Source organism: Leucoraja erinacea, chromosome 15 (genome assembly GCF_028641065.1).
Source record: "Leucoraja erinacea ecotype New England chromosome 15, Leri_hhj_1, whole genome shotgun sequence".
NCBI classification, from domain to species: domain Eukaryota; kingdom Metazoa; phylum Chordata; class Chondrichthyes; order Rajiformes; family Rajidae; genus Leucoraja; species Leucoraja erinaceus.
In genome coordinates this window covers 22,845,928-22,870,127 of record NC_073391.1, presented here as the reverse complement: position 1 = coordinate 22,870,127, position 24,200 = coordinate 22,845,928, and the positions used below count along the sequence as shown (strand labels likewise).

General features: G+C 42.1%; 1 protein-coding gene across 6 annotated transcripts in view; it reads left to right on the top strand.

Moving 5' to 3' along the window:
* ablim1b (actin binding LIM protein 1b) overlaps window positions 1-24,200 on the top strand; it is a 249,596-nt gene that overhangs the window by 131,287 nt on the left and 94,109 nt on the right. For all 6 annotated transcript variants that reach the window (XM_055646912.1, XM_055646908.1, XM_055646911.1 and 3 more), the window contains exons 5-6: window positions 13,419-13,545; window positions 15,522-15,615. In XM_055646912.1, the coding sequence (XP_055502887.1) occupies window positions 13,419-13,545; window positions 15,522-15,615 (221 nt within the window). The remainder of the gene's footprint in view (window positions 1-13,418; window positions 13,546-15,521; window positions 15,616-24,200) is intronic.

Sequence of the window (24,200 nt, the reverse complement as noted above, 5' to 3'; positions counted from 1 at the left end):
ACTGTAAGATCAGCCCTTTTGATTCTTTTGTTTCACGGTTTATTAATAGCTGTGGATGGGAGATCTTTGGTTGACATGTGTAATAATAATAATAATAAAGGACATACTTGTTACCTTTGGATGAGTGGTGGGGAGGTGGGGGGAGTTTCACACTTGTTGGCCTGTTATCTTAATAGACAAGGAGTTTCGGATATAACTTCAATAAATACAGTTATACATCTCGAGTGATTCCGAGAATATTATTCTGAAATATTGTGGAGGGCGTCATGGTCCTGATTTAGCTCTCCACAAATCTCATTCAGCAACGTCCATGACATTACTTCCTCTCTCAGTCATTGACGCTGCTGCATTGAGATGACCAGCTTTGAGGAAAGAGGCAGTGAGGCAGACTGGAGGAGGAATACCTTATTTGAATGAGCTTCACCATCAAGAATTCCACAGGTGATCTCAGTCACGCATCCTGTGGAATTGAGGAACACCTTGTGAGCCTTTGACTCGCTGTAACCGAACCAGAACACTTCAGTCATCACTGCATCTGCCTCAATGCTAGAAGGTTCAGGTGAAGACAGAAAGGATTTGTATTCTAACCTTAAAGAAATCTTGCTCTGCATCTCACAATATGATTTAAAAAATGGTCCTTCCAGGTGACTTCAAACCAGGGTGGAAATGGACACAACCTTCAGTCACGATGTGACTGGCAAGGAAAGAACATGGACAACATGTTCCAATGGATCTTTCTCTTGAGAATGGTCAGGTCAAGCACCATGCTTTCTCAGAGGCAAAAGCATAAGATATCACTGCAATGCCCATAATACACACATTACTACATTATATCATCGTCTGAGCAAATGACCTCAAAGATCATCGCTTCACCCATACTTTGATGGCTATTGAGAACAACTGGCCTAATCTCTCTGGTCTGTATCAAGCTGATCACATGACATCAGGGACCACAGACGCTTGCCACAAGATCATGGTCAAAGCTCTCGACTTCACAAAGGCAGAACAATCTGTTAACTCCCAGATTACACATCATAGCTTATAGACTGTTGTGAATTGGCACTTTCAGCAGTGTGAAAATGATCCACAGCCCTGACTTCCAAGGACCAGACCACTGATAGTCAAGGATGGGGCGAACTGATCAGCGATGGCAACACGTAATGGAAGGACCATTTTGAAAAACATCTCGGCTGTGGATCTGTCCCTGAGGTGGGCATTTAAGACGGCATCAGAGAGCAAACTATTCAGATCAACCCGGCTAACACTCGTGGTCAACAGGAAGCAAAGTCCATATACCAGGAAGAATAATAAGGCCTCCTGAAGAAGACGGATTGGGTGGGATTTAAGTGTGTTCAGGAAACTGTTCTCAATCAATATATCGATGCTCTGACAAAGCTCAACCTCCACTTGGGAAACAAGGCAGGGCAGGTAATTGAAGTAAAAATGAAATGAAATGATTCAATTTATTGTCATTGTCAGTGTACAGTACAGAGACAACGAAATGCATTTTTAGCATCTCCCTTGAAAGGGAGACACAGGGCGTCGCGGTGTGCCCGCGCCTGCCGCCGTAATTACAAGTATTAGTGAGGGAGGACTTTGAGACTAGTTTTGCTAGTTTTTAATTAATTATGAAAAAGGATTGGACTGGCTCGGAAGTTCAAGTTCCAAATTGGGATGACCATTTTAATGGCATTAGTCAGGAATTTCATGTTGATTGGTGGAGATGTTTGCAGGTAAAGGGATGTTTGGTAAGTGAGAAGCTTTTATATATGATAGTGAGAGTTGAGTGCCAGTATGTTTCTGTTAGAGTGAAAGGCAAGGCCAGCAGGAGTAGGGAACCCTTGATGACAAGAACGGTCGAGAAAAAGGAGGCATATGTCAGGTGTTGGCAGCTGAGGTAGTGCGAATGAATACCTTGAGGAGCATTGGGGATGTAGGACTACACTTAAGAGGGAATTCGGGGGAGAGAAAAGGGCCGAGAATCTAAAGAGATTCTACAACTATATCAATGGCAAAACATTGGGGAGAGAATAAAGCCACATAACCATCAATGAGGTTGCCGAAATATGGAGTCACAGGAGATGGGTGAGGTGTTAAATGAATGTGTCTCGAAAAGAGTTAACATTACAGAAGATGAACTACTAGCTTACTCTTAGCACATTAAGGTAGATAAAAACCTGGGACCTGGTCAAGTGGAGGTCGATCTCTGGCAAAGGGATCGCAAGCTCCGCGATGGTAACTCCGCTGGCTCCCCGCGGTGGAGCTCCCGGTCGATCTCCACCAAAAGGCTGCAAATTCTTCGATGTTAGGCCACAGTGCAGACTGAGATACCATACGGAAAAAAATTGCATCCCCGTTGAGGTAAGAGGTAAACTTTTAAACCTTTCACCAACTCCCCCCCTCCACCCCCCACATGAAACAAGCTAAAGAACACTAAAAACATGCATTTAACACATACTATTTAAACACAAGGATGGAGGGGACAGACAGACTGTTGGCGAAGCAGCCATTGGTTATGAGAACTGCTAATTGTTTAAGAGATCTCAGGAACAGCACCTAACATGGCAATATTTATTGTGTTGGGGAGTGGGAGAACATATATTGGAATTAAATGTTCCTGATTAAAATGTTCTTCTTACTGGGAAGGTGGCATATTACAAAGAAACAAAGGAGGCTAGGTTTGTATGGACATGGTGTTCCTGTAGCAGAGTTTGAACAATTAGTTGTTCCTGACAATTTGTGGAAATGCCCAACCTCTTTTCTAACTATTTAAAATCCATTAGTATTTGGTTACTTTTAAATGCTCTAAAAATCAAATTCTGCAAGTGGTGGTTAACTCTTTATTTCTTCCATCTTTGAATAACAAGTAGTTCTCATTTACAACTTGCTTAGCGGATGCTGCAAATACTCTTCTCTGGGCATACTTGGGGGAGAGGGTGACTTCTACTTTCTACTCTGTGTGCTCTTGAGGTGACTAAATAGGGCAATATGGGAACCACATGCAGATGTGTGGTGACTGACTGGGTGAGTAAGTAGCTTGTGGTGCAATGTGTTTCTTTTACCACAAGGTATCTGTCTGTTCTTGATGCATGAACTTTGATACTTATGAATACTATTTCACACAAACTTCTCAATCCTATTACAAATACTCCTTCTTCACTTTGGTCATGGGCCAGAGGTTCCAAGGAGAAAAAGGCATGATGCCATTAGGCTATATGAACATTGAATTTTCCAATTTCAGATAATCTTCTCCCACATCTGTCCACTTAGTTTTCTTCACCCTTTGTTCATTTTTGCCCCACCCCCACCACCCACACTCTCCTACCTGGTTCTATCTGGCCAACATCCTCTACATTTCTGATTCCACCTATTATATACCAGCTTCTGTCCCACCCCTCACTTGTTTTCTGTACCAGCTATCTTTTCGCTTTCCCTTCAGTCCTACTGCAGGGTCCCAATTCAAAAGGTCGCGAGTTGTCCTTTTATGTCTCCACGGGTAGTGCTGAAGCTATTGAGTTCTTCTGGTATTCTGTTTCTCTTTGTTTCTGATGTAAGCATCTACAGATTCTTTTGTCTTCACACTGCTGGCCAACTTCCTCTTCCACACTCTAAGGCTGCATATGTGTTTGGGAGGAACTCGGGGTCGGTTGCTTTGTGGTTACTGAATGGTCGGAGTGCAGACTGATCTCAAGGGAGGACTTCCAATGCATGATGTCACATGGAAGGCATGGATGGACTGGCTTCATCCAAATGCAGTGGAGCCAAATCTCAACAAGAGAGGTTGAAAACTATTTTGGGCGTAATTGCGAAAGTTGGCGACCATCCAGAGAGGGAACATCAGTGGAAGTGGCTTTGTGACTTCCAAGTGCAGGAGCCTGGAAAGGCCTGTTGTCTGTGGGGAGTCAGAATGGAAGTCAGGCCACAGGAGCGTGTGAAAGCAGAGGCACTAAGCTGCGGTGACTTAGAATTAGTAGAACTTTTAAATTGAGTTCAAGGTAATGCTAAGTTTCTACTGCAATTGTTTGAATGGCTGCAATAAACGTAATGTGGAGTTTATGAAAAATATAATGCAATATATTTATAATGGTGGAGACAATTATGTTAAAACAACAAGTGAAGTGGAAAACTTTATGGTCAGGAGTGTGTAAATCCCTGCCTTCAGAATTAATCCACTGGAATTACTGGTTCATGGAATGAATACTTAAAGCTCATGAGTGAAGAGTTTTGGAGTTCCATAGAGTAAAAATTAATGTTTGACAAAATTTAACACTGTGTACTTGAATCTCTGAATTAGCCAACTCCTTATGTAAATATGTTTATGATTTTACGTGATGAATTAATGTCGTGAATGGGTTTAAAACATTGGTTTAGGGGAAGAACTGAGTGAATATATGTACCCACAGCATCAGATACTCGGTACAATTTGAATGGGTGCTGTCTGTGTGGAGTTTGCATGTTCTCCCTGGGATGGCATGGGTTTCCTCCAGCTGCTCCGGTATTGTCCACATTCCAAAGACGTACTCTTTGTTTGGTTAATTGAGCTCTATAAAATTGCCCCTCTTGTGTAGGGAGTTGACAAAAAGTGAGGTCATGTGGAACGTGTGAGCAGGTGGTTGATGGTCAGTATGGAATTGATGGGCTGAAGTGTCTGCTTTCTTTCTTTATCTCCAATTTAAACTAAACCTTCAATGCATTGCAACTGTTGCTGCTGTCGGATGGATGTTGACAGCTTTCAATAAATCATTTTGTGGCTTCAGTGAGACTCCAATAATCCACTGTCCCATTGTTTGGAAATCCCTTGGTTCTGATGTCTGATTTACCAGGTACTGATTCTACTGTCATGCTCAGGTCCCAGTTCCTGCTCTCCCTTAAAGCGTGTGTGTTCACGGGAAAAATGTATTGTGCTGTGATGTTACAACTTTCGTTGAAAAAGGTATATTAATTAGAAGTGCGTTCAATCATCTGGAAAATCATCCACTGCGGCAAGACCAAAGATATAAGTGAGCCCGATTAATGGAATATTACTTGTAACTTCCTGTATCTTATTAAATATCAGCACCAAAAAACCTACCCATGCATGACACATCTTTCTCTTCTCTCCTCTCTCTTTCTTTCCCCCTCTTTCCTGTTCTCCTTCTCGTCTCTCTTGCTTGCCTTCTCTTTCCTCCTCTTTCTTTCCTTCTCTCTCTTCCTCTATTGTTCCCTCTTTTGATCTTTCCTTTTTTCTCTCTTTTTCTCTGTTTTTCTCCCTCTCCCTATCTCTCCTTTTCTTTTCTCTCTCCCTCTTTCCTTTTTATTCTCACTTTCTCATCCTCACCTTTCCATTTGTGTTCTTTCTCTTGCTTTTTTTCTCTCCAACAAATCTTAACATTCTCTTTGAGGTCAAGGCTGTAACATTTTCTGTGCTTGAGTGTAAGTGCTGTTTGATGATTTCCCCCAAACATTGTGGGGCAGATGAACAAGTTGTTGCATGATACAATCTAAACCTGACAGCGGGAATCTTTGTTTGTGATCTATAAAATAAATCGCTAATTCACCACTGACTTTAAAGAGATTTTGCATCAAAGAGGACTGAACAAAGCGAGGAGCAAGTTCATGGAATGATAGGCCCAAGGAGGAGGGTAACTTGAGGGAGTTGATACGCAGCTGCAGAATTGATCTAGAACTCGACATTGATGATCTTTTTTGTTTTATAATTTACCGTATAAAAGAAACAATATGACACAAGATCCCTGTAAATCATTGTCTTGGCTCTCTTGGCTCAATTTAGAATTGTTGTTTTCCCCCAAACATTCTCAATCTGACGAGGAGTGTATGTTTGGTGGCCTAAAGAATTCAAGTGCCAAGTCCTTGGCTGGCGTCAAGTTGTGGAACAGCATAAGTGAACAAAGTTAGCCGGCCAGGAAATAACTTGCCCACAAAACGCCTCTGGAGGTTTTTGCCAGCAACTGAATCTCCAGAAACATTCCAACTATTTTAGAATGAAATTATTAAGCTATTAAATAAAATCAAGCAACCTCACTTAATTCAAAACATTAAACTCGCTGGTAAATAATGCTAAATCAGGTTAGTTTGAGGACCTTCAGTTCTTCATTGAACAGGGCCCCCGACCACTTCCTTTCCTGGCAAAGCTTCGGTAGCCATTCCCAAATGCATGCTTCCACTATACACATGTTGCACTCTCGTGAAGCTACACCAAAAATTATTTTTAAAAGTCTGCTGTCAGATCCTGTGCCAGGTTAGGCCAGATGTGGAATCCTGTGGGAAGGAAGGTAGTGAATGGCATTAATATGGCCAATGATGTGCATGGACTAACATATGTTAATGCGAAAGCCAGAATAGCTCACCAACGCCTCTACTTCCTGAGGAGACTGATGAAATTCGGCATGTTTCCAGTGATTCTTACAAACTTCTACAGATGCACCATAGAAAGCATACTGCTGGGTTGCATCACAGCATAGTTTGGGAACAGCTCTGCCCAAGACCACAAGATATTGTAGAGAGGGGTAGATGTAGCCCAGTCTATCACACAGACTGGACTTCCCACGATAGACTCCATCTGAACTTCAAGCTGCCTAGGAAAAGCTGCTAACATAATGAAAGACTGGTCCCACTCAGTTCATTCCTCCTTCTCGCTGTTCCCAACTGGCAGAAGAGATGGCATCTTGAAAGCACACATCACCAGATCCAGGAATAGCTTCTTCCACTGTTATCAGGCTACAGACTGGTCCTTCCAAGGGCTAGGGTACTATGCAATTCACTTCTACCCCATTGAAGACATTGGACTTTGTCTATGAAACTGATGCCGAGAATTATATTTTTACATTCTATCTTCCCTTTTGCTCTATCTATTGTATTTGACGATTGTATTTATATTTGGGTATATCTGACCTGTTTGGAAAGCATGTAAAACAATGCTTTTCACAATACCTTGGTGCATTTGACAATAATAAACCTGAATCTAAAAAGGCAATGTATTTAAACTTAAAAGGCTGGAAACACTCAGATAGTCAGGCAGCATCTCTGGAAAAGGAATCTGTTAATATATTGGGTCAAGTACCCTCTGTCAGATTAAAATGCCAAGAGGATGGAGGAGGGATTGAGAGGACAAAATGATTCTCTGTGAAAAGGTGACACTGAAGTTTCCATAGTTGTAAGTTGATAATAAAGCCATCTACTTGAAAGGTTATGGAGCGCAGTTAGAGAGACAGTAAAGTAACAAAGGAACATATAAAAGATATGAAACATTATTCAGCAGTGTAGGAAATGCTTAAATCAAGCAGTATCTGCAGAGGGTGGGAAAACTCTTTCATTGAACTTTACTGGACTTTATCTTGCATTAAACATTATTCCCTTCATCATATCTGTACACTATGGATGGCTTGATTGTAATCATGTACAGCATCTTCGCTGACTGGTTAGCATGCTACAAAGGCTTTTCACTGTACCTCGTTACACGTGATAATAAACTAAACTAAATTGTTAATGTTTTCCGTGGACAACTTAGAACAGAACTGCCCAGTTCTGATACGAGTGAAGAGAGTTGGTTACCTCCAATTGAGCAAAGAAGTCTTCAACGTGCCCAGATGGACGATGCAGTGTTGCTTTGCTGGGCCTCATTAAAACGGTACAAGAAGCCGTAGGCAGAGGAGTCTGAGTAGCAATGGGATGGAGAATTCAAGTAGTAGGCAGCAGGAGGTTCAGCACTTCCCCCGCAGAATGAGCACCAGTACTCTGCATTTCATTTGACCTCGCTGGGAATGGACTATTGGAGCATAGCCATAAGCTATGAACTAAAATATTTGCAAATGAATCATAAAGCTTGCTGTCAATTGTACTCTGCAAGGGTGACAAATCAACTTTCCAAACAAAGTGGAATATAAGAAAACATTTAAGATTGTTGAGCATACGGAAGATGATCAGAGTTGAGATGCTTTGGCCCTGACTGGAGAACACAAGACTCTCAAACATAGAGATTAACAGTAGACTTGAAAGAGATGCTCAGTTGAACTAAATGCTGTTCGGTGAAGCATGAAATGGGCAATAAAACAGCAAAAGAAGAACACAATTCTAGGATTGATATTAAAGATACTGGAACATTTTTTTAAAAACAGTATAAATCTTTAAGATGCAAGCGTTTGGTGGAAAGCACCAGGGGTTAAGATTAATCATAAAGCTGGGTTAGAGAACCAATGCTGGTAAATGGAGTGAAGAGTTTCTGGCGAAACCTTTATGGTGTTACGATGTATATTTAAGATTCGGGTTTAGGATAGGCAGGCTTAAGTGATTTTTTTTTTTTGTTTAGAGATGCAGCATGAAAACAGGCCCTTCGGTCCACTGAGTCCGGGCTGACCAACAATCACCCCCATACAACAGTTCTATCCTGCACCTCTCTTCTAATCAGCACCCTCAGTCAGAATCAAACCCGGGTTTCTGGTGCTGCAAGGCAGCAACCTTACCGCTGCACCACTCTGCCGAACGTATGAATGAGTCAGTGGGATAACATCTGAACTAGTGCGAGTGGGTGATTGATAGTCAAAGAGCTTATTTTCATCTGTTTCTATAAACTAAACTTTACCTGCCTGTGGAGGGTTTCGCTCACTGGGATTTTGAATCCCCAAGTCCATCAGCAAGATGTGGCTTTCAGGAGACATTCGGAGATGTTCAAGTTATTATTATTATTATTGAATAACTTCATAAATTGAAAAAATATAATTATTTTTAAATATAAAAGGGGAATCTAACTAAATATACCATGCTAACAAATATTTAGTAGTATTAAACTAAACCAAAGCATTTTTCTAACAAAATCAAACTGTCTTCCCTTTTGCCTCTTGATTCTTTGTCTTGCAATCTCCATAGGAATCAGTAGGGTTTCCAAGCCAGTGCCAGATCTAAAAGCATAATAATGAAAAGTCATATATATTCCTTTTTATCAGGCTGCAAAAGCAGCAGGAAGTGATCCAGCTGCAGTTGTTGAGATAAAGATAGTATTGAATCAAAGGAAAAGGCTTACAATGTTGCCAACATAAGCAGAAATTCTGAGCACTAGGACCATTTCAGAATTTCAATGACCAAGAAGGGCAAGGCATTGATACAGGCAAGGCCAAATAGTGTTCAAGAGTAGGCAATCGCAAACCAGATTGTGGGAGCTTCTATAGATTTGTTAAAAGAGGTTAGCAGAGTTAATGTATTGTTAGAAATCAGGAACTGGAAATGCTGATTAATACACAAAAAAAACCAAAGTGCTGGAGTAACTCGGCAAATCAGGCAGCATCTCTGGAGAACACGGCAGTCTGAAGATGGATTCTGACCCAACATGTTACCTACCCATGTTCTCCAGAGTCGTTGCCTGATCAGCTGAATTACTCCAGCACTTTGTGTTCTTTAATGTAATGTAATGTAACTGCAGTTTTTGAAACGGGTGGTCTTGGAGATAGTCGATGCACTGGTTCTCATCTTCCCATATTCTGTAAATTCTTTACCATATCTCAGGGGTTCAGGCAGCACAGGGTACACAGTTCCAAGATGTTGAGACAACAATGACTGAGGCACTCGCCCGTTTATCTTCATACTATGAGGAAAACCAGCTGCGTACCAACCCATTGAAACCAGGTCTGTGCATTCCACCTGAAGAACCAAGAGGCTAACCATCAACTATGTCACATGGTCTGGACTCCCACTAACACATTGCCCAAACCCAGTCTACTTTGGAGTCACACTCGACCACTGCTTAACATTCAATGCACATGTGGGGAAAAAACTAAAGCAAAGGTGGGCACCCGCAACAGCATATGGAACAAACTCACCACCACCAAATGGGGTGCCAACCCAACAACAGTACATACTACAGCCTCAGCACTACAGCCTGCTTCTCTGCTTCAGAATACACCTGCCCTGCTTGGGAGAGATCTACATATGCAAAGAAGATCAACTCATCCTTGAATGGCAGTTGCCGTAGAATCACTGGTTGGCTCCGATCTACAGACATAAACAACGTCTACCTACTGGCTGGCATCGCTCCCCCAGACATCAGAAGAGCCGTCGCAAGTAGGACAGAGCATCTGAAACAACTGACAGGCAATAGACACCCATTACACAACCATGTGCCCCCTCCTAGGCGGTTAAAATCCCATAAGAGCTTCCTAACCAATGCCACTCCATTGGAAACAACACCAACTGAAGCTCGCCTCCAGGTGTGGAAGAACAGACTAGCCACTGTCCCTATTTCCACCAAGACGGGCACATACCAGCAGCAGAGCGCTTCCCACTTGGTGCTGATCAATACTGGCTGAACTGGAGATGTCTCAACTGACTGCGGACCGGGGTCGGGCGGTCAAGGGTGACAATGCACAAATAGGGCTACATCGAGGGTACAACAACCTGTGACTGTGGCACAACCGACCCAGACAATGCGACACCTACTGCAATGCCCATTGCTGGATAATCCATGTACTACTGCAGACTTTGCACCTAACACTCCAATAGCGCAACGATGTGTACAGCACTGGCGAGCCACAATAGAGCATAAGGACACAAAAGCAGAAGAAAAAGAAGAGGCAACTCCACTGGAGAAGATGCTGAGAAAAGATGTTGGCAACATTTAGTGATCCCACCTCACATTGGCATGTCCTGTAACTCGTGACTGCCCCCAAGTGTTCAATTCTCAGAGCCTGTTTATTGTGAAGAGACTTTTGGCTGCAAATTAAAACTCCCTCGGATACTGGAATTAATGGATTGAAAATGGGTGTTATATGGAAATCTGAGGTTTTTTTATATAGTGAAAGTTGCAGGACGCAGTTTGGCCAGAGGTTCCTTATGTTCAGAGTCAGTATCTCATGGGTTTCCTCGGGTGGTCTGGTTTCCTCCAACATATGTGTGGGTTTATTGGTTAATTGACCCACCCCCCCCCCCCATCCCCATCGTGAAAGAAGTGGATGTGAAAGTGGGAGAACAGTGAACAGTGCAAGGCGTTGCATTTTGTGAAGTCAAACCGAGTCGGGATCTTCGGAGTGAATGGCAGGGTCTTGGGGAGTATTGTAGAGCAGAGGGATTTTGGTGTGCAGGTAAATAGTTCCTTGAAAGTGGTTTCACAGGTAGATAGGGTGGTCAACAAGGCATTCAGTACATTGGCTTTCATCAATCAGTGTATTAAGTAAGTAGAAATTGGGAAGTTATGTTGTAATAGTATAAGACGTCGGTTTGAAGTATTGAGTCCAGTTTCAGTCACCCTTCTGGCCGCTTCCGGCCAACTGGCGAGGCGGGCGTGGTCCATCAGTGGGGCCGTCTCCGCTGTCCCAGCGACTCCCCTTTGTGAGTGACAGGAGAGGAGACCAATCTGCGTGCTGGCGACTGACAGGAATCGATTTTTACGATTTTTAAACCTTAATACATTTTACGATATACCATCGATCTGAAAGAAACTTGTTGCACTCGCAGCACAGGAGAACAATGAGTTATCTGGCGAGAAATCGTAGCGCTATCGCGTACCGTTTTTGAGCAGTTAAAAAAACCACGCAAACCGGAAGGGCAAAAGATCAGAGTTCCGGTTATGTATTGATAATGGCCAGCACATTACATTGTGTTTCTTGGTAAATGCTAGGTTTTGTTAGCAATGAGACATTTATGTCTCTTCAAAAAAAAGTGCTCTGCTCATTGAAGAGTTTAAAGTGGAAAAAACACAAAGCTGATAATTCACTGATTTATAGTTCCTTGAGCAAAAGATGTTGTGTAACTGAAACAAAGAAGCAGACAGACAACTCACCTCCTTTGAAGAAATTAGAACCAGTATTAAATTAGCTAAATTAAAAGATTCTTGCCAGGGAAATCATGCAAAAGAAAGCATTAAATTGTAGTGTTAATTCATTACGACTGCTGATTTTTCCTCCTTGGATTCAACAACCACTTTTGTCTGCTTTCTGCTTCTGGAAACTATTTTGCATGCACAGTAAAATAAAGATCAGTGTATTGTAATTGAGTGCAACCAAAGGAGGAAACATTTAAAGCTGAACAGGTGTCATCAAAGTCTGGAAAATTATATCACAACTAAATATAAACTCCAATTCACCAATGAAGTTGCCATTACATTGCATATATCACAATCTTTTGCATGTTGAATTTGCTTCTTATTCTAGAAGAAGTCAATTGTGTCATTGTTAAGCAGCATGAATAGGTCAACAAAGTCTGCGCTGACCAACTAGCATGAATTTTTCACTAATTCCACACTGATCACATTCTATTCTCCCCATATGCTTATTGATACCCCCCTCTCAAATACCTTCTTACCACACATTAAGAACAATTATACCAGAATTATGGGCAGTTATGCTGCAAAATTAAATTACCGACCTGCTTTTCTTTCGGATATGTGAGGTATCCTCTCTTTGGAAATCCAGGGAGAACATTCAAATTCCAGACAGATAGCATGGGAGGTTGTGATTGAAACCAAGTCATTGAAGCTGTGAGACAGCCAATCTGTGAGCAGGCCTGCTCTACCATACATGGCAGCAGCGATATAGAAAGAAAATCATTTTTTTTTAAAAACTACTTTGTTTCAGAGTATTTCTTGGGGTTTTTTTTGGATGCCAGCTGATCCAAATAAAGACAAAATCATATGTATGGATAAACTCAACTCAAACCTGCCAACAAAATCAAGTGCCTGGATTCAAATGAGTTAAAATAAAGTGGCAGCTGAGAATGTTATGATGCAGTTAAATACTTAACATCGAAGAAAAATAGGCAGTTATTGTTTTGAATAGGCAGTTATTGAGTCTGAAGAAGGGTTTCAGCCCAAAACGTTGCCCTATTTCCTTCGTTCCATAGATGCTGCTGCACCCGCTGAGTTTCTCTGAGTTTCTCCAGCATGTTTGTCTACCTTAGATTTTCCAGCATCTGCAGTTCCTTCTTAAACAAGTTATTGTTTTAGTTTAGGTTTATGATCTTCACAAATGTGAAGGTCATCAAGTTCATTTTTTAAGTCTGTAGAAGGCTCCCGACCCAAAGTGTCCCGTCACCTATCCATGTTCACCAGGTATGCTGCCCGGCCTGCTGTGTTACTCCAGCACTTTGTGTCCATTTTTGTAAACTAGCATCTGCACCTCCTTGTTTCTACTTGATGATCTTCAGTCATAATATGAGGAAGATTTAAATAATCAAAATGCCTGGTGTAAACATTTGTTATGTATGGATAATGTATCCCCAGAGGTTAGTTATCGCAAATGCAAATTAATTGTGGAATTACGGTTAATTTGTGCTTTTGCTGTTGACTCAAAGTCAACAATTTCTTCCTGAATAGTTTTTTCCCGCATTTTCTCTTTTCCCTTTTGATTTCCTGTATGTGTGGTATTTTGCTGTTGTTAACATAAAGATCTGATTTGCCTGTTTAAAATGTCTAACATGGGTCCTTTTACTCTTTCCAGACTGTGCGGGCTGTGGCAGGGATATTAAAAATGGACAGGCGTTACTGGCTCTGGAGCAACAGTGGCACCTGGGGTGTTTCAAGTGCAAATCTTGTGAGAATGTTCTCACTGGAGAGTACATCAGCAAGTAAGTACAGATTCTTCTCTACCTTAAGATACACAGAATCCATTGCTGAGCTATCTTCTTTCCATTTTGAAGTTTGATGCAGTATCACGCTGGAATTAATTGGATTTTGAAAGGGAACTGGTGTTAGGAATGTCATGTTGGAAATTAACACTGTGAATTACTGTATTATAAAAGCAAAATTGCTGAAATTCTGAAACGAAAACAAGTTGCTGGAAAAATTCCTGTGTAAAGCTGTCAGCAACTGAAAGTGAAACAGTTAATGTCTCACGCAATGATCTGTATTCACATCTTGGGAAAAATTTGAAGCTAAATATTAAGATGGAGAGAACACAATTAAGATTTTGTGGTGAAAGAGAATGCAGGACAAGTTAAACAGTAAATAAAAGGGCACTGGTACAAGGTTAAAGAGGATAGCAGTTGGACAAATAAAAAACCAAAGATTGGTCTGCTGTGGTATAAATCAAAGATCTTATAGCGAAGCAAGATGGATTACTCTCACGCAAACGTGAGGTACACACATGGGCGGATTCATGGGTGATTATAGGAAAATATTTTCCCAGCAACCTGACTCCGCCATCAAACATAAGTAAACAATTGTTCCGCCCATCTTGTTTTGAAAATTATTTTTTTATATATCGCTTTCTTGCTCCCTCGTTCTTGCTTCCCACTCCAAAAACCGAAATACAAAAGATGTGCAGGGCCCGGTTTGATGCAGTATCACGCTGGAATTAGAGAGGGAACTGGGGGCCCGGGGAAGCAGGGAGAGCGATTGCTGAAAATCTGAGCAAACAAATTGCGGGTGTAAACCTGTCAGATTGCAGTGTCCCAATGATCAAGAAAAATGTTTCTTATTGAATGTGCCAAGTTAAACTAAATAAAAGGGCACTGTCTAGTCTGAAAAAGTTCATTATTTCCGTATTAGAAGGTTTTTGTCAGTCTCCCTACCTACTTCCACTACCTGCAACCTCCGGCAACTACCTGCAACCTCTGGGAACCATACGGAAACCTTGGGCGGGGCACAAAGTCTCCAGAGGTTTCCGTTCAGGTTTCCTAAGTGGGACAGGGCTCTGACATTACAGACTTCATTATGATCCTGGATATCTGTAATGTTCTTAGTCAAGAAACAAGGTGTTGTTTTTGAGATTACCTCAAACCCTTTTCTTGAATGTCTCAAAAGTAATTTTATCAGTTATTCATAATGTGCAGCAGTCAGTACCTAAAGTGGACTCTGGGTGGCAGAGTTGAGGCAGAAATCTTGAAATCATTTGATGTGCAGTCGGGTTAGTATTGGGACAGTGGGAATATGGTGGACTTCTTCATATTTATATTGCAATGACGTTTGACGAGGTACATGTAATTGATTAGTTTGTAAGATATGGTGTAAAAGATCGTGAGAGGATTAGATGGCGTAAATGCCTCTTTTACCGAGAGTAGGGGAATCAAGAACCAGAGCACATCAGCTTAAGGTGAGAGGAGAAAGATTGAATAGGAACCTGAGGGGCGACTTTTCTTACACAAAGGATGGTGGGTATATGGAACGAGCTGTCAGAGGAGGTAGTTGAGGAAGGAACTATCACGACATTTAAAAGACATTGGGACAGGGACATGGACAGGATAGGTTTAGAAGTATATGGGCCAAAGGCAGACAGGTGGGACTGATGTAGATGGGGCATGTTGGTTGACGTGGGCTGAAGGGCCTATTTCCATGCTATGTGACTCTGACTCTGTATGTTCAGTAAAATTGATTGGATGTTGGCTTTAGGTTTTAAAAATCAACCTAAATATTGTATATTGAGCATATATCCCACTGAGATAATCTCATCCCGGAAATACCTGTGGTAATCTTTTATTTCTAATTTATTTGTGGTTTAAATGTGTGAGTTTTCCTTCCAGTTTTGGTAATATTTATAATTTTATTTCCTGGATATATTGCTCTTATTTTTCCTTTCTTCCTTCTATCCACCAATGTCTGACAGAGATGGTGCTCCTTATTGTGAAAAGGATTATCAGACACTCTTTGGTGTGAAATGTGAAGAATGTGACAAATTCATCACAGGAAAGGTCTTGGAGGTATGTGAACAACAGCTGCTTAATGGATTGTGTCAATATTCGGGGTAATACCCGGAAGGTATGTTCCATAACTGAACATAAACCATATATAACCATAACATAAATTGCAACCAACTGAAGTCAAATTACATATTCTATACTAGTTACTTTGTTCTATATGGTTTTTTTTTAACTCTGCTCAGCAATTTCTAACTTGTAAATTCCGACCAGAAGTGCTGTTCTTGAACCTGGAGGTAACGATTCTCGGACTCCTGTAGCATCTCGGCGATGGTAGCAGCGAGAAGAGAGCATGGCTAGGGTGAAGGGGATCTTTGGTATTACCTGCTTTCTTGAAACAATGTTCCCTGTCGATCCCTTCTACGGTGGGGAGATCAGTACTCATGATGGCCTGGGCAATGTCCACACTTACTGCACTCTCCTTTGTCCTTGATGCAACCAGTCAGACACAAATTGCTGGAGTAACTCAGTGGGTCAGAGCATCCCTAGAGAACATGGATAGGTGATGTTTCGGGTCGGGACCCTTCTTCAGATTAGTGTTGTCTGACTAGACTAGATTAATTATGTCACCTATCCATGTTCCCCAGGGATGCTGCCTGACCTGCTGAGTTACTCCAGCACTTTATGGTTTATTTTGTAAACCAGCACCACAGCACACCACTATAACCCCACTGACTCCCATGGCTATCTGGACTACACTTCTTCTCACCCTGCTTCCTGTAAAGACTCCATGCCCTACTCCCAATTCCTCCATCTACGCCGCATCTGCTCCCAGGATGAGGCACTCCACACCAGGGCATCTGAAATGTTCTCATTCTTCAGGGAACGGGGGTTCCCCTCCTCCACCATAGATGAGGCTTGCACCAGGGTCTCTTCCATACCCTGCAACACTGCTCTCTCTCCCCATCCCCGCACTCGCAACAAGGGCAGAGTCCCCCTAGTCCTCACCTTTCACCCCACCAGCCGTCACATACAACAAGTAATCCTCCGTCAGTTTTGCCACCTCCAACGTGACCCCACCATTCGCCACATCTTCCCATCTCCTCTCATGTCTGCCTTCCGCAAAGACCGCTCCCTCCGCAACTCCCTTGTCAATTCTTCCCGTCCCTCCCATACCACCCTCTCCCCGGGCACTTTCCGTTGCAACTGCAAGAAATGCAACACCTGTCCCTTTACCTCCCCCCTCGACTCCGTTCAAGGTCCCAAGCAGTCGTTCCAGGTGCGACAGAGGTTCACCTGTATCTCCTCCAACCTCATCTACTGCATCCGCTGCTCTAGATGCCAGCTGATCTACATCGGTGAGACCAAGCGGAGGTTGGGCGATCGTTTCGCCGAACACCTCCGCTCAGTCCGCAATAACCAAGCTGACCTCCCGGTGGCTCAGCACTTCAACTCCCCCTCCCATTCCCCGTCCGACCTCTCTGTCCTGGGTCTCCTCCATGGCCAGAGTGAGCAACACCAGAAATTTGAGGAACTGCACCTCATATTCCGCTTGGTGAGTCTGTATCCTGCGGGCATGAACATTGAATTCTCCCAATTTTGTTAGCCCTTGCTGTCTCCTCCCCTTCCTCAGCCCTCGGGCTGTCTCCTCCCATCCCTCAGCCCTCGGGCTCCTCCTCCTTTTTCCTTCCTTTTCCTCGCCACCCCCTATCAGTCTGAAGAAGGGTTTCGGCCCCAAGTTGCCTATTTCCTTCGCTCCATAGATGCTGCTGCACCCGCTGAGTTTCTCCAGCATTTTTGTGTACCTTCGATTTTCCAGCATCTGCAGTTCCTTCTTGAACACCACAGTTCAATCCTGATTATGGGTGCTGCCTGTATGGAGTTTCCCTGTGACCCCGTTAGTTTCCTCTGGGTGCTCCAGTTTCCTCCCACATTCCAAAAGAAGTGCAGGTTTGTAGGTCAATTGGCTTCTCTGAATTGCCCCCTAGTGTGTAGGATGCAAAACTAGGATAACACAGAATTAGTGATCGAAGGCTGGCATGGGCTCTTCTGGGCTGAAGAGCCTGTTTCCACCCTTTATCTGTAAAACACCAAAAATAATGCAGTTCCTTATTTCTACATGCAATCAGTCAGTATGCTATCCACCATACACCTGGAGAAGTTCAAAATTATGCAATATGTTGCCTGACACGGAGAAGGCAGCGTGCGTAATGCAAGAACATGGTTGCAACAATTCTGCATTCAGATTCAACAGGATCCCTTGGCCTCATTCAGCTTACCTGTGATAGAACGGGTGAAATAATAAAACAACACGAGGATGAGATTATCACTGACGGCTGCACAAAATGCACTCGGCCTGTATCAAAAGACTAATTTTCTATTGACTTAATATAAATAAGTGATGAGGCAGCTGGTGTTGTTCTGTGAAAAGGCCAAATAATAACTAAATGCCTGTCACTGGACCTCGCCAGTTATTTCCCTATCTGTTAAAGTGTTGTTGTGAATATTTTGGTGTATTGGATGCTGCATTTGTAAATCATGGTTGAATAAGGGCTGTAGTCAGCTATCTGTCTCCGTTCCAGCATCAAATCTGTTGGGACATTTGGAGCAGCACACTGGTGCAGCCAGTGAAGCTGCTGCCTCACAGCTCCAGTGTCCCAACCCCCTTGTGTTTTTTGTGTGCGGTTTGCATGTACTCTCTGTTGCTGCATAGGTTTCCATTGAGCAGTCCCATCCCAAAGATATGCAGGTCGGTATCTCACTATAATTTACCCCCAGTGTTTTGCTGAGGGGTCGGATCTGGGGAGAGTCGGTGAGAATAAAAATATATAATTATGTAAATGGATGCATGATGGTATGTGTGGATTCAGTCGATGAAGGACCCATTTCCTCCTCATCAGCATGGAGACTGGTCTAAATATAGATATATCTGGAACAATTGAAAATGGCAATATTTCTGGAGAACAATTGTCATTGTTGGTAATATACTAAAACAGCATCACTAAACTCTCCCTGCTACCAATGGCCAAGAATTCAACATGGGAGGGTACATAAATGCCTTGCATTCTGCAGCAGGCTAATGTATGTGTGTTTGGTGATAGGTGATTTCCAAAAGGCACTTTACCACTTGCAAGTTGCAAGTCAGAAGTGCATGGGAATGGAGTTCACTGCACATGTAATGACATATAATAAGCTTGACGCTATCAAGGACATCATGATTCAGTTGATTGGCAATCTATCCACTGCAACACTTGCTGCACCATGTCCCCAGGATCTGCCAAAGCAAGTTACCAACCCCCCTTTGGCAGCATCTGTCCATTGCAAAGGCAAGCGGAAGCATTGGATACCACTGCTCTGCTCCAAGTCACATATAGCGCTAGTCTATGACGGTACTGCATCTCTGACCAGCTCTTGGAGAGCTCCCTGCACCACTTCAAGAACAATTGTTGAATAAACTCTGAACTTGTTTTTTAAAATGGATTTAAAAAATGGCAAGGAAAATATAGAGGGTTTTCTGTGAGAATAAACACGCTACTTTTTCCTCACAGAAGCAAGGAAAAGCATTAATTGCAGGAGATACTATTACTCAGGGGATTTCAACCAATGGCAATAGTCCTCCTCCAGCAACCAATACATGAACCATTATTGTACATATATATGTTATCTCACAATTTAGTTCAAGTACTTACTTCCTGTATCTTTCTCTTACTACCGAAAAGATGGATTTGAACTTTTAATGCAGAGGTATTCACCTGAATGATTAATTCCTCTGAAATTCAGCACTATTTAAATGTGTTTTTTTTCCCCCCAACAAGTTCTCTATTGTTTGATCAGTGCATTGTGTGTGGAAACATAGAGCTCACTCACTTTTCCATTTGTTGTGGAGTATTCTGTATTCCAGAATGTGGTCCATAGAACAATCTGCATTTCACAATGCAACCCATTCTGCTGTTCTGAACAGTCATTTATCCAGAATGTGGCTCTCAGTTCTGCTCTCACCAGGTGACATAGACTGTTATGTTCTCATTGATCAGTCCAAAGATCAATCTAAGCCATGATAGGATGCAATATATCAATTTGCCATAAGGGCCCAACAGAAGTCCTGTTTACCTTTTTGCATCGAAAGACAAATGTGTACATGCTGCAAATCTCAAAACATAAGAAAATAAAAAGAGCTGCTATCATGTATTGGTGAAGGATTCTGAATGGATGACTGAAAATGTAGTGTAAGTTTCCAGCATTAATTTGGGATTTTGCACTTTCAGGATTGTTTTTAATTACCTAACAGCTCCTAGCAAGTAAGTAATAAGGAGGTTCTCACAAAGTCCCCAGTGTGTTAATATTAGTCAACTTCCCATTTGTGAATTTTCTGCAAACAAATGTAGAACAAATCCTTCCCTTCACATGGTAATTTTATCCTTTGATCTTTTAATCATTACAAGGATTGCATTTGTAAAATCAGACACATTATCGGGGCGTGATTGTATCCATTAAAATGAGAAAAGCCTAATAATTTAACATTAAGAAATAAAATAAAACTGCCACAAGATAGCACCATGCAATGTGAACAACATTTTCCAAGATTTTTAAGGAAACTTGAACAAGATTTATCACTTTTCACTAATTCTTTAGGCAATTGTTGAGCATTGATACTTCCACTGTTAATTTAATGTGCTCAAATATACTCAATTTAATAAATGTATAATTTAATCTTCAATGTATTTTTTTACTGTAGTTAGCTTTGCTTGTAAGCTTACCTTGACACAGTTGCGGATGCTGTGTGTATCTGGAAATTTTTAATACATCATGTGCTAAAATATAAAAGCTGAACTGAGGTGATAATTTTCCCTCTGGGCTTACATTACTTCAAGCCAATGATGTATTAATGCGTTAAAAGTTTTAATTTGGAAAGATTCATATATTTAATACAGTTGTGATTAATATTGTGAGAAAGAACAGCCACGGTGCATTAAATTAAATGTATTATTACTTAATAATAAGACTTCAGTGTTAAAGCTAAATTTATCCCTGAATGAATTTTATTACATACTGTGAATTCGCTGTCAATTTTCCAAATTTATAAATAGTAGAGATCACTCGTTTGATTTTCCAAAGTTTTGGGATTTTTTTAGGGCCCTCCTGTGAGTCGTTCTCGACCTCGTATTGAGAAGATGCAAAGTGTGATATTTTCATTTAAATAGCTTGCAATTGATGAAATGCTGTTTTGGTGCAGCAACTCTGTGTTTGAAGTTGAAGACTTTTTTGGAACAGGCAATGAAAAAATGTATAGCTTTCTGTAACACCCAACAAAAGCTATACTTGACCCAGAGATTCTGAAACAACACTGATGAAACCCAATCTACGCAATGCCCCTGAAATCATTGACAGTTTACAAGGCTCCATGCATCACGTCAGTGCCTGTCAAAACTCTGAGTGATTTTACATAGTTCTGAAATGTCTCTGACATGTCATTCAAAAAAAAGTACAATTGAGTGAATGGATACAAAATTGAACAAACATCTAAAACTGCCTATAATTGATTAAAGCCATTAAATTGACCTAATGTAAATGGAATACAGTTTGATTGAGACAATGGTGGGTCAGGAAAAATATCAAATGCGAGTGAAAGTGATCACCATCATTGTAGATGGAAATTAAATAGTTAACAAGGATAAATGAATGAGCTGATGGATAATGAACTCCAAACTTCTCACGCTCGAGGTTAAATCCTCTGCCTTCCCTTATTTAAGTTCTCATATTTATCGGTCAAGGGAAGTTGAATATGTCACTTACAATAACATTGTGACATATCTAAACAACACCAGCACTGTGCAAGAAACAACACATCTGGTAATTTGAGCCACTTGTGAGAAGAGAGGTGTTGACTTAAATGTCTGTTGCTCTAAGTCTATGTCAGCTATTTCATTGGGCCTGATCCTGCCGACAAACTCCATACATCCCAACGCAGCAATCTGAAGGAGGGTCCTGGCCTGAAGCATGGACCATCCGTATCCTCCAGAGATGCTGCCTGACTTGCTCAGTCACTCCAATACTGTGTCCTACTTAGGACTCCAGCATCTGCAGTTGCTTGTGTCTTCATATCCCAATCTTAGATTGCTCTGAATGTTAATGACCGGTCCTGTGACCCTAAATTATCTTGGAGTCCAGGACATTCTGGGAGAAGCAAAAGTCTCCTGAGGAAATGAGAACCTGAGCCCATTTCCACTGGAAACCATTTTACACAGGGGTGATGGGTGTATGGAATCAACTGCTGTATGAGGTAGTTGATGCAGGTACTATCCAACATTCAAGAAACATTTAGACAGGTGCATGAATAGGATAGGGTTTGGGGATATGGGTCAAATATGGCAGGTGGACTAGTGTTGTTTTTACTGAAGTGCACTAATAATGAGATTTAGAAGATCCTAAAGAGGATGCGGTGATCTGTGGGAGAATCACTCAAATTAGCTTTTTCTCTGTGGAGACAGAAAGGGGCAGCAACATTTTCCTCACTCCTTCCTGTGTCAACCCCTCCCTCTTGCTGTTGCCAGTGAGCAAGTTTACATGAGTACTTGTGTATGGAGAATGACACAAGCCACTACCAATCTGGAGGCCTGTAGTGTCAGGATTTCCTTCAATCCATCCAAGCGGGGAAGCCTCTCCCACCTCCGATCACCTTGAATGCTGTGGAATGATCCTTGCGACTGTGTGTATGTGAACAGGATTCCAAGGTGGCATCATGAGTTGATCATGGGGAGTCTCCAATTGTAGTCAAGGCTCAACGGCCCTGTAAACTGGGGATGCTTTCCTTCTAATGAAAACATTAACTCCCCTAAGGTGTCTTCTACTCTTCTGCCCCCCCACCCCAGACAAAAGATAATTGCATAATTGTGTAAATTTGGAAATCCTAAATTATCATTTTGCAAATTGGCCAGTGCTGAACAGAGACTTTTGGCAGTCAGGGAAATTGGCAGGTCTTGCAGAACGATAGAGGGCTTAAACGTTTTTCAGTGTTTAGTGTAGTTTGGAGATACAGCGCTGAAACAAGCCCTTCGGCCCAGCGAGTCCACGTCAGCCAGTGATCCCTCCATAAACACGCACTGTACTGCACACTAGGGCCAATTTACAATTTTTTATCAAAGCCAATTAGCCTACAACGTGTACGTCTTTGGAGTGTGGGAGGAAACTGGAGCACCCGAAGAAAACCCCGTGGTCACAGGAAAAACGTACAAACTCCTTACAGGCAGCACGGACACGGTCAGGATCGAATATGGGTCTCTGCCACTGTTAGGCAGCAACTCTACCGCTGCACTACTGTGCCGCCCACATGGGGTTGAGATGCCATGTGAAGTTACAACCCAAAACTCTCTGAAGAGATTCTGAACTCTGAAATTGAAATGTATTATTCTGCTAATCCTTTGAAAGCAAATGTGATACTCATGCGATTGGCCTACTCAGTGCTGCTGCTTTTGTTTTGTGGCCAAGGTTCTGATATAAATAGTTTGACCAAAATCTCCAGGCACTCCACTTCCCTTTTGACATTTTTAGACCAGTGGCGAATGCCTTTTACACTGCGTAAATAAGTTGTTACTTGTGGTCATTCTGTGGGGAAATAGTAATAGTCCTCTGGTTCATGATCATTTCAAGCTGCCAAAACAAGCTTGAGGAGAAAAAAAAATTCTAAGTTTAAATTGAGTCCCTGAACTAGATCAGCAGGGATTTGTGGTTTTCAAGATGTTGATCAATGATTGAGGAAATAACGTACATGCTCTTCAACTGACACATACATTTTGATGCTTTCCAGTACAAGTGGGCTCAAAGCCCACTGCCAATTGAACGATAAAGGAGGAGAAAATCTGGAAAATTACCATCCAAGCCTCCAGGCAATGTGAAATAGTTTAGGAAACAAATGCAACCTTGTGCCTCCAACCAGAGGTGCCAGCATGCCCATTGATAAGGATCAATGTATGATGAGCGTTTGACGGCGTTGGGCCTGTACTCGCTGGAGTTTTGAAGGATGAGGGGGGGGGATCTCATTGAAACTTGCCGAATAGTGATAGAATGGATGCAGAGAGGATGTTTCCACTGGTGGAAGAGTCGAGGACCAGAGGGAATAACCTCAGAATAAAAGGACACACCTTTCGAAAGGAGATGAGGAATTTCTTTAGTCAGAGGGTGGTGAATCTGTGAATCAATGGCATGATAATATTGAACACTGTTATTATCCTTAGAGGAATTGATCCACAGTGGCCTCTGATGCTAAAACAGTGTCTGAGCATCACAGGCATGTGGACCAAAGGCCTTTAGGCCTTTAGGCTGCAACAAAGGCTAGTTGTTTTGTTTAGTTCAGAGATACAGCGCAGAAACAGGCCCTTTGGCCCACCGAGTCCACTTAAATTTCAAACCTGTATGTCTTTGGAATGTGGGAGTAAACCGGAGCTCACGGAGAAAACCCACGTGATCACAGGGAGAGCGTACAAATTCCGTACATACAGCACACTTAGTCAGGATCGAATCAGGGTCTCTGGTGCTGTAAGGCAGCAATTCTACTGTTGCTCCACTGTGCCGGAATACACTCCAAAATGTAAGATGCAGTGAATTTTTGTGTGTGCGTGTGTGTGTGTTTCGTTAATGAAACTGCTTCCCTC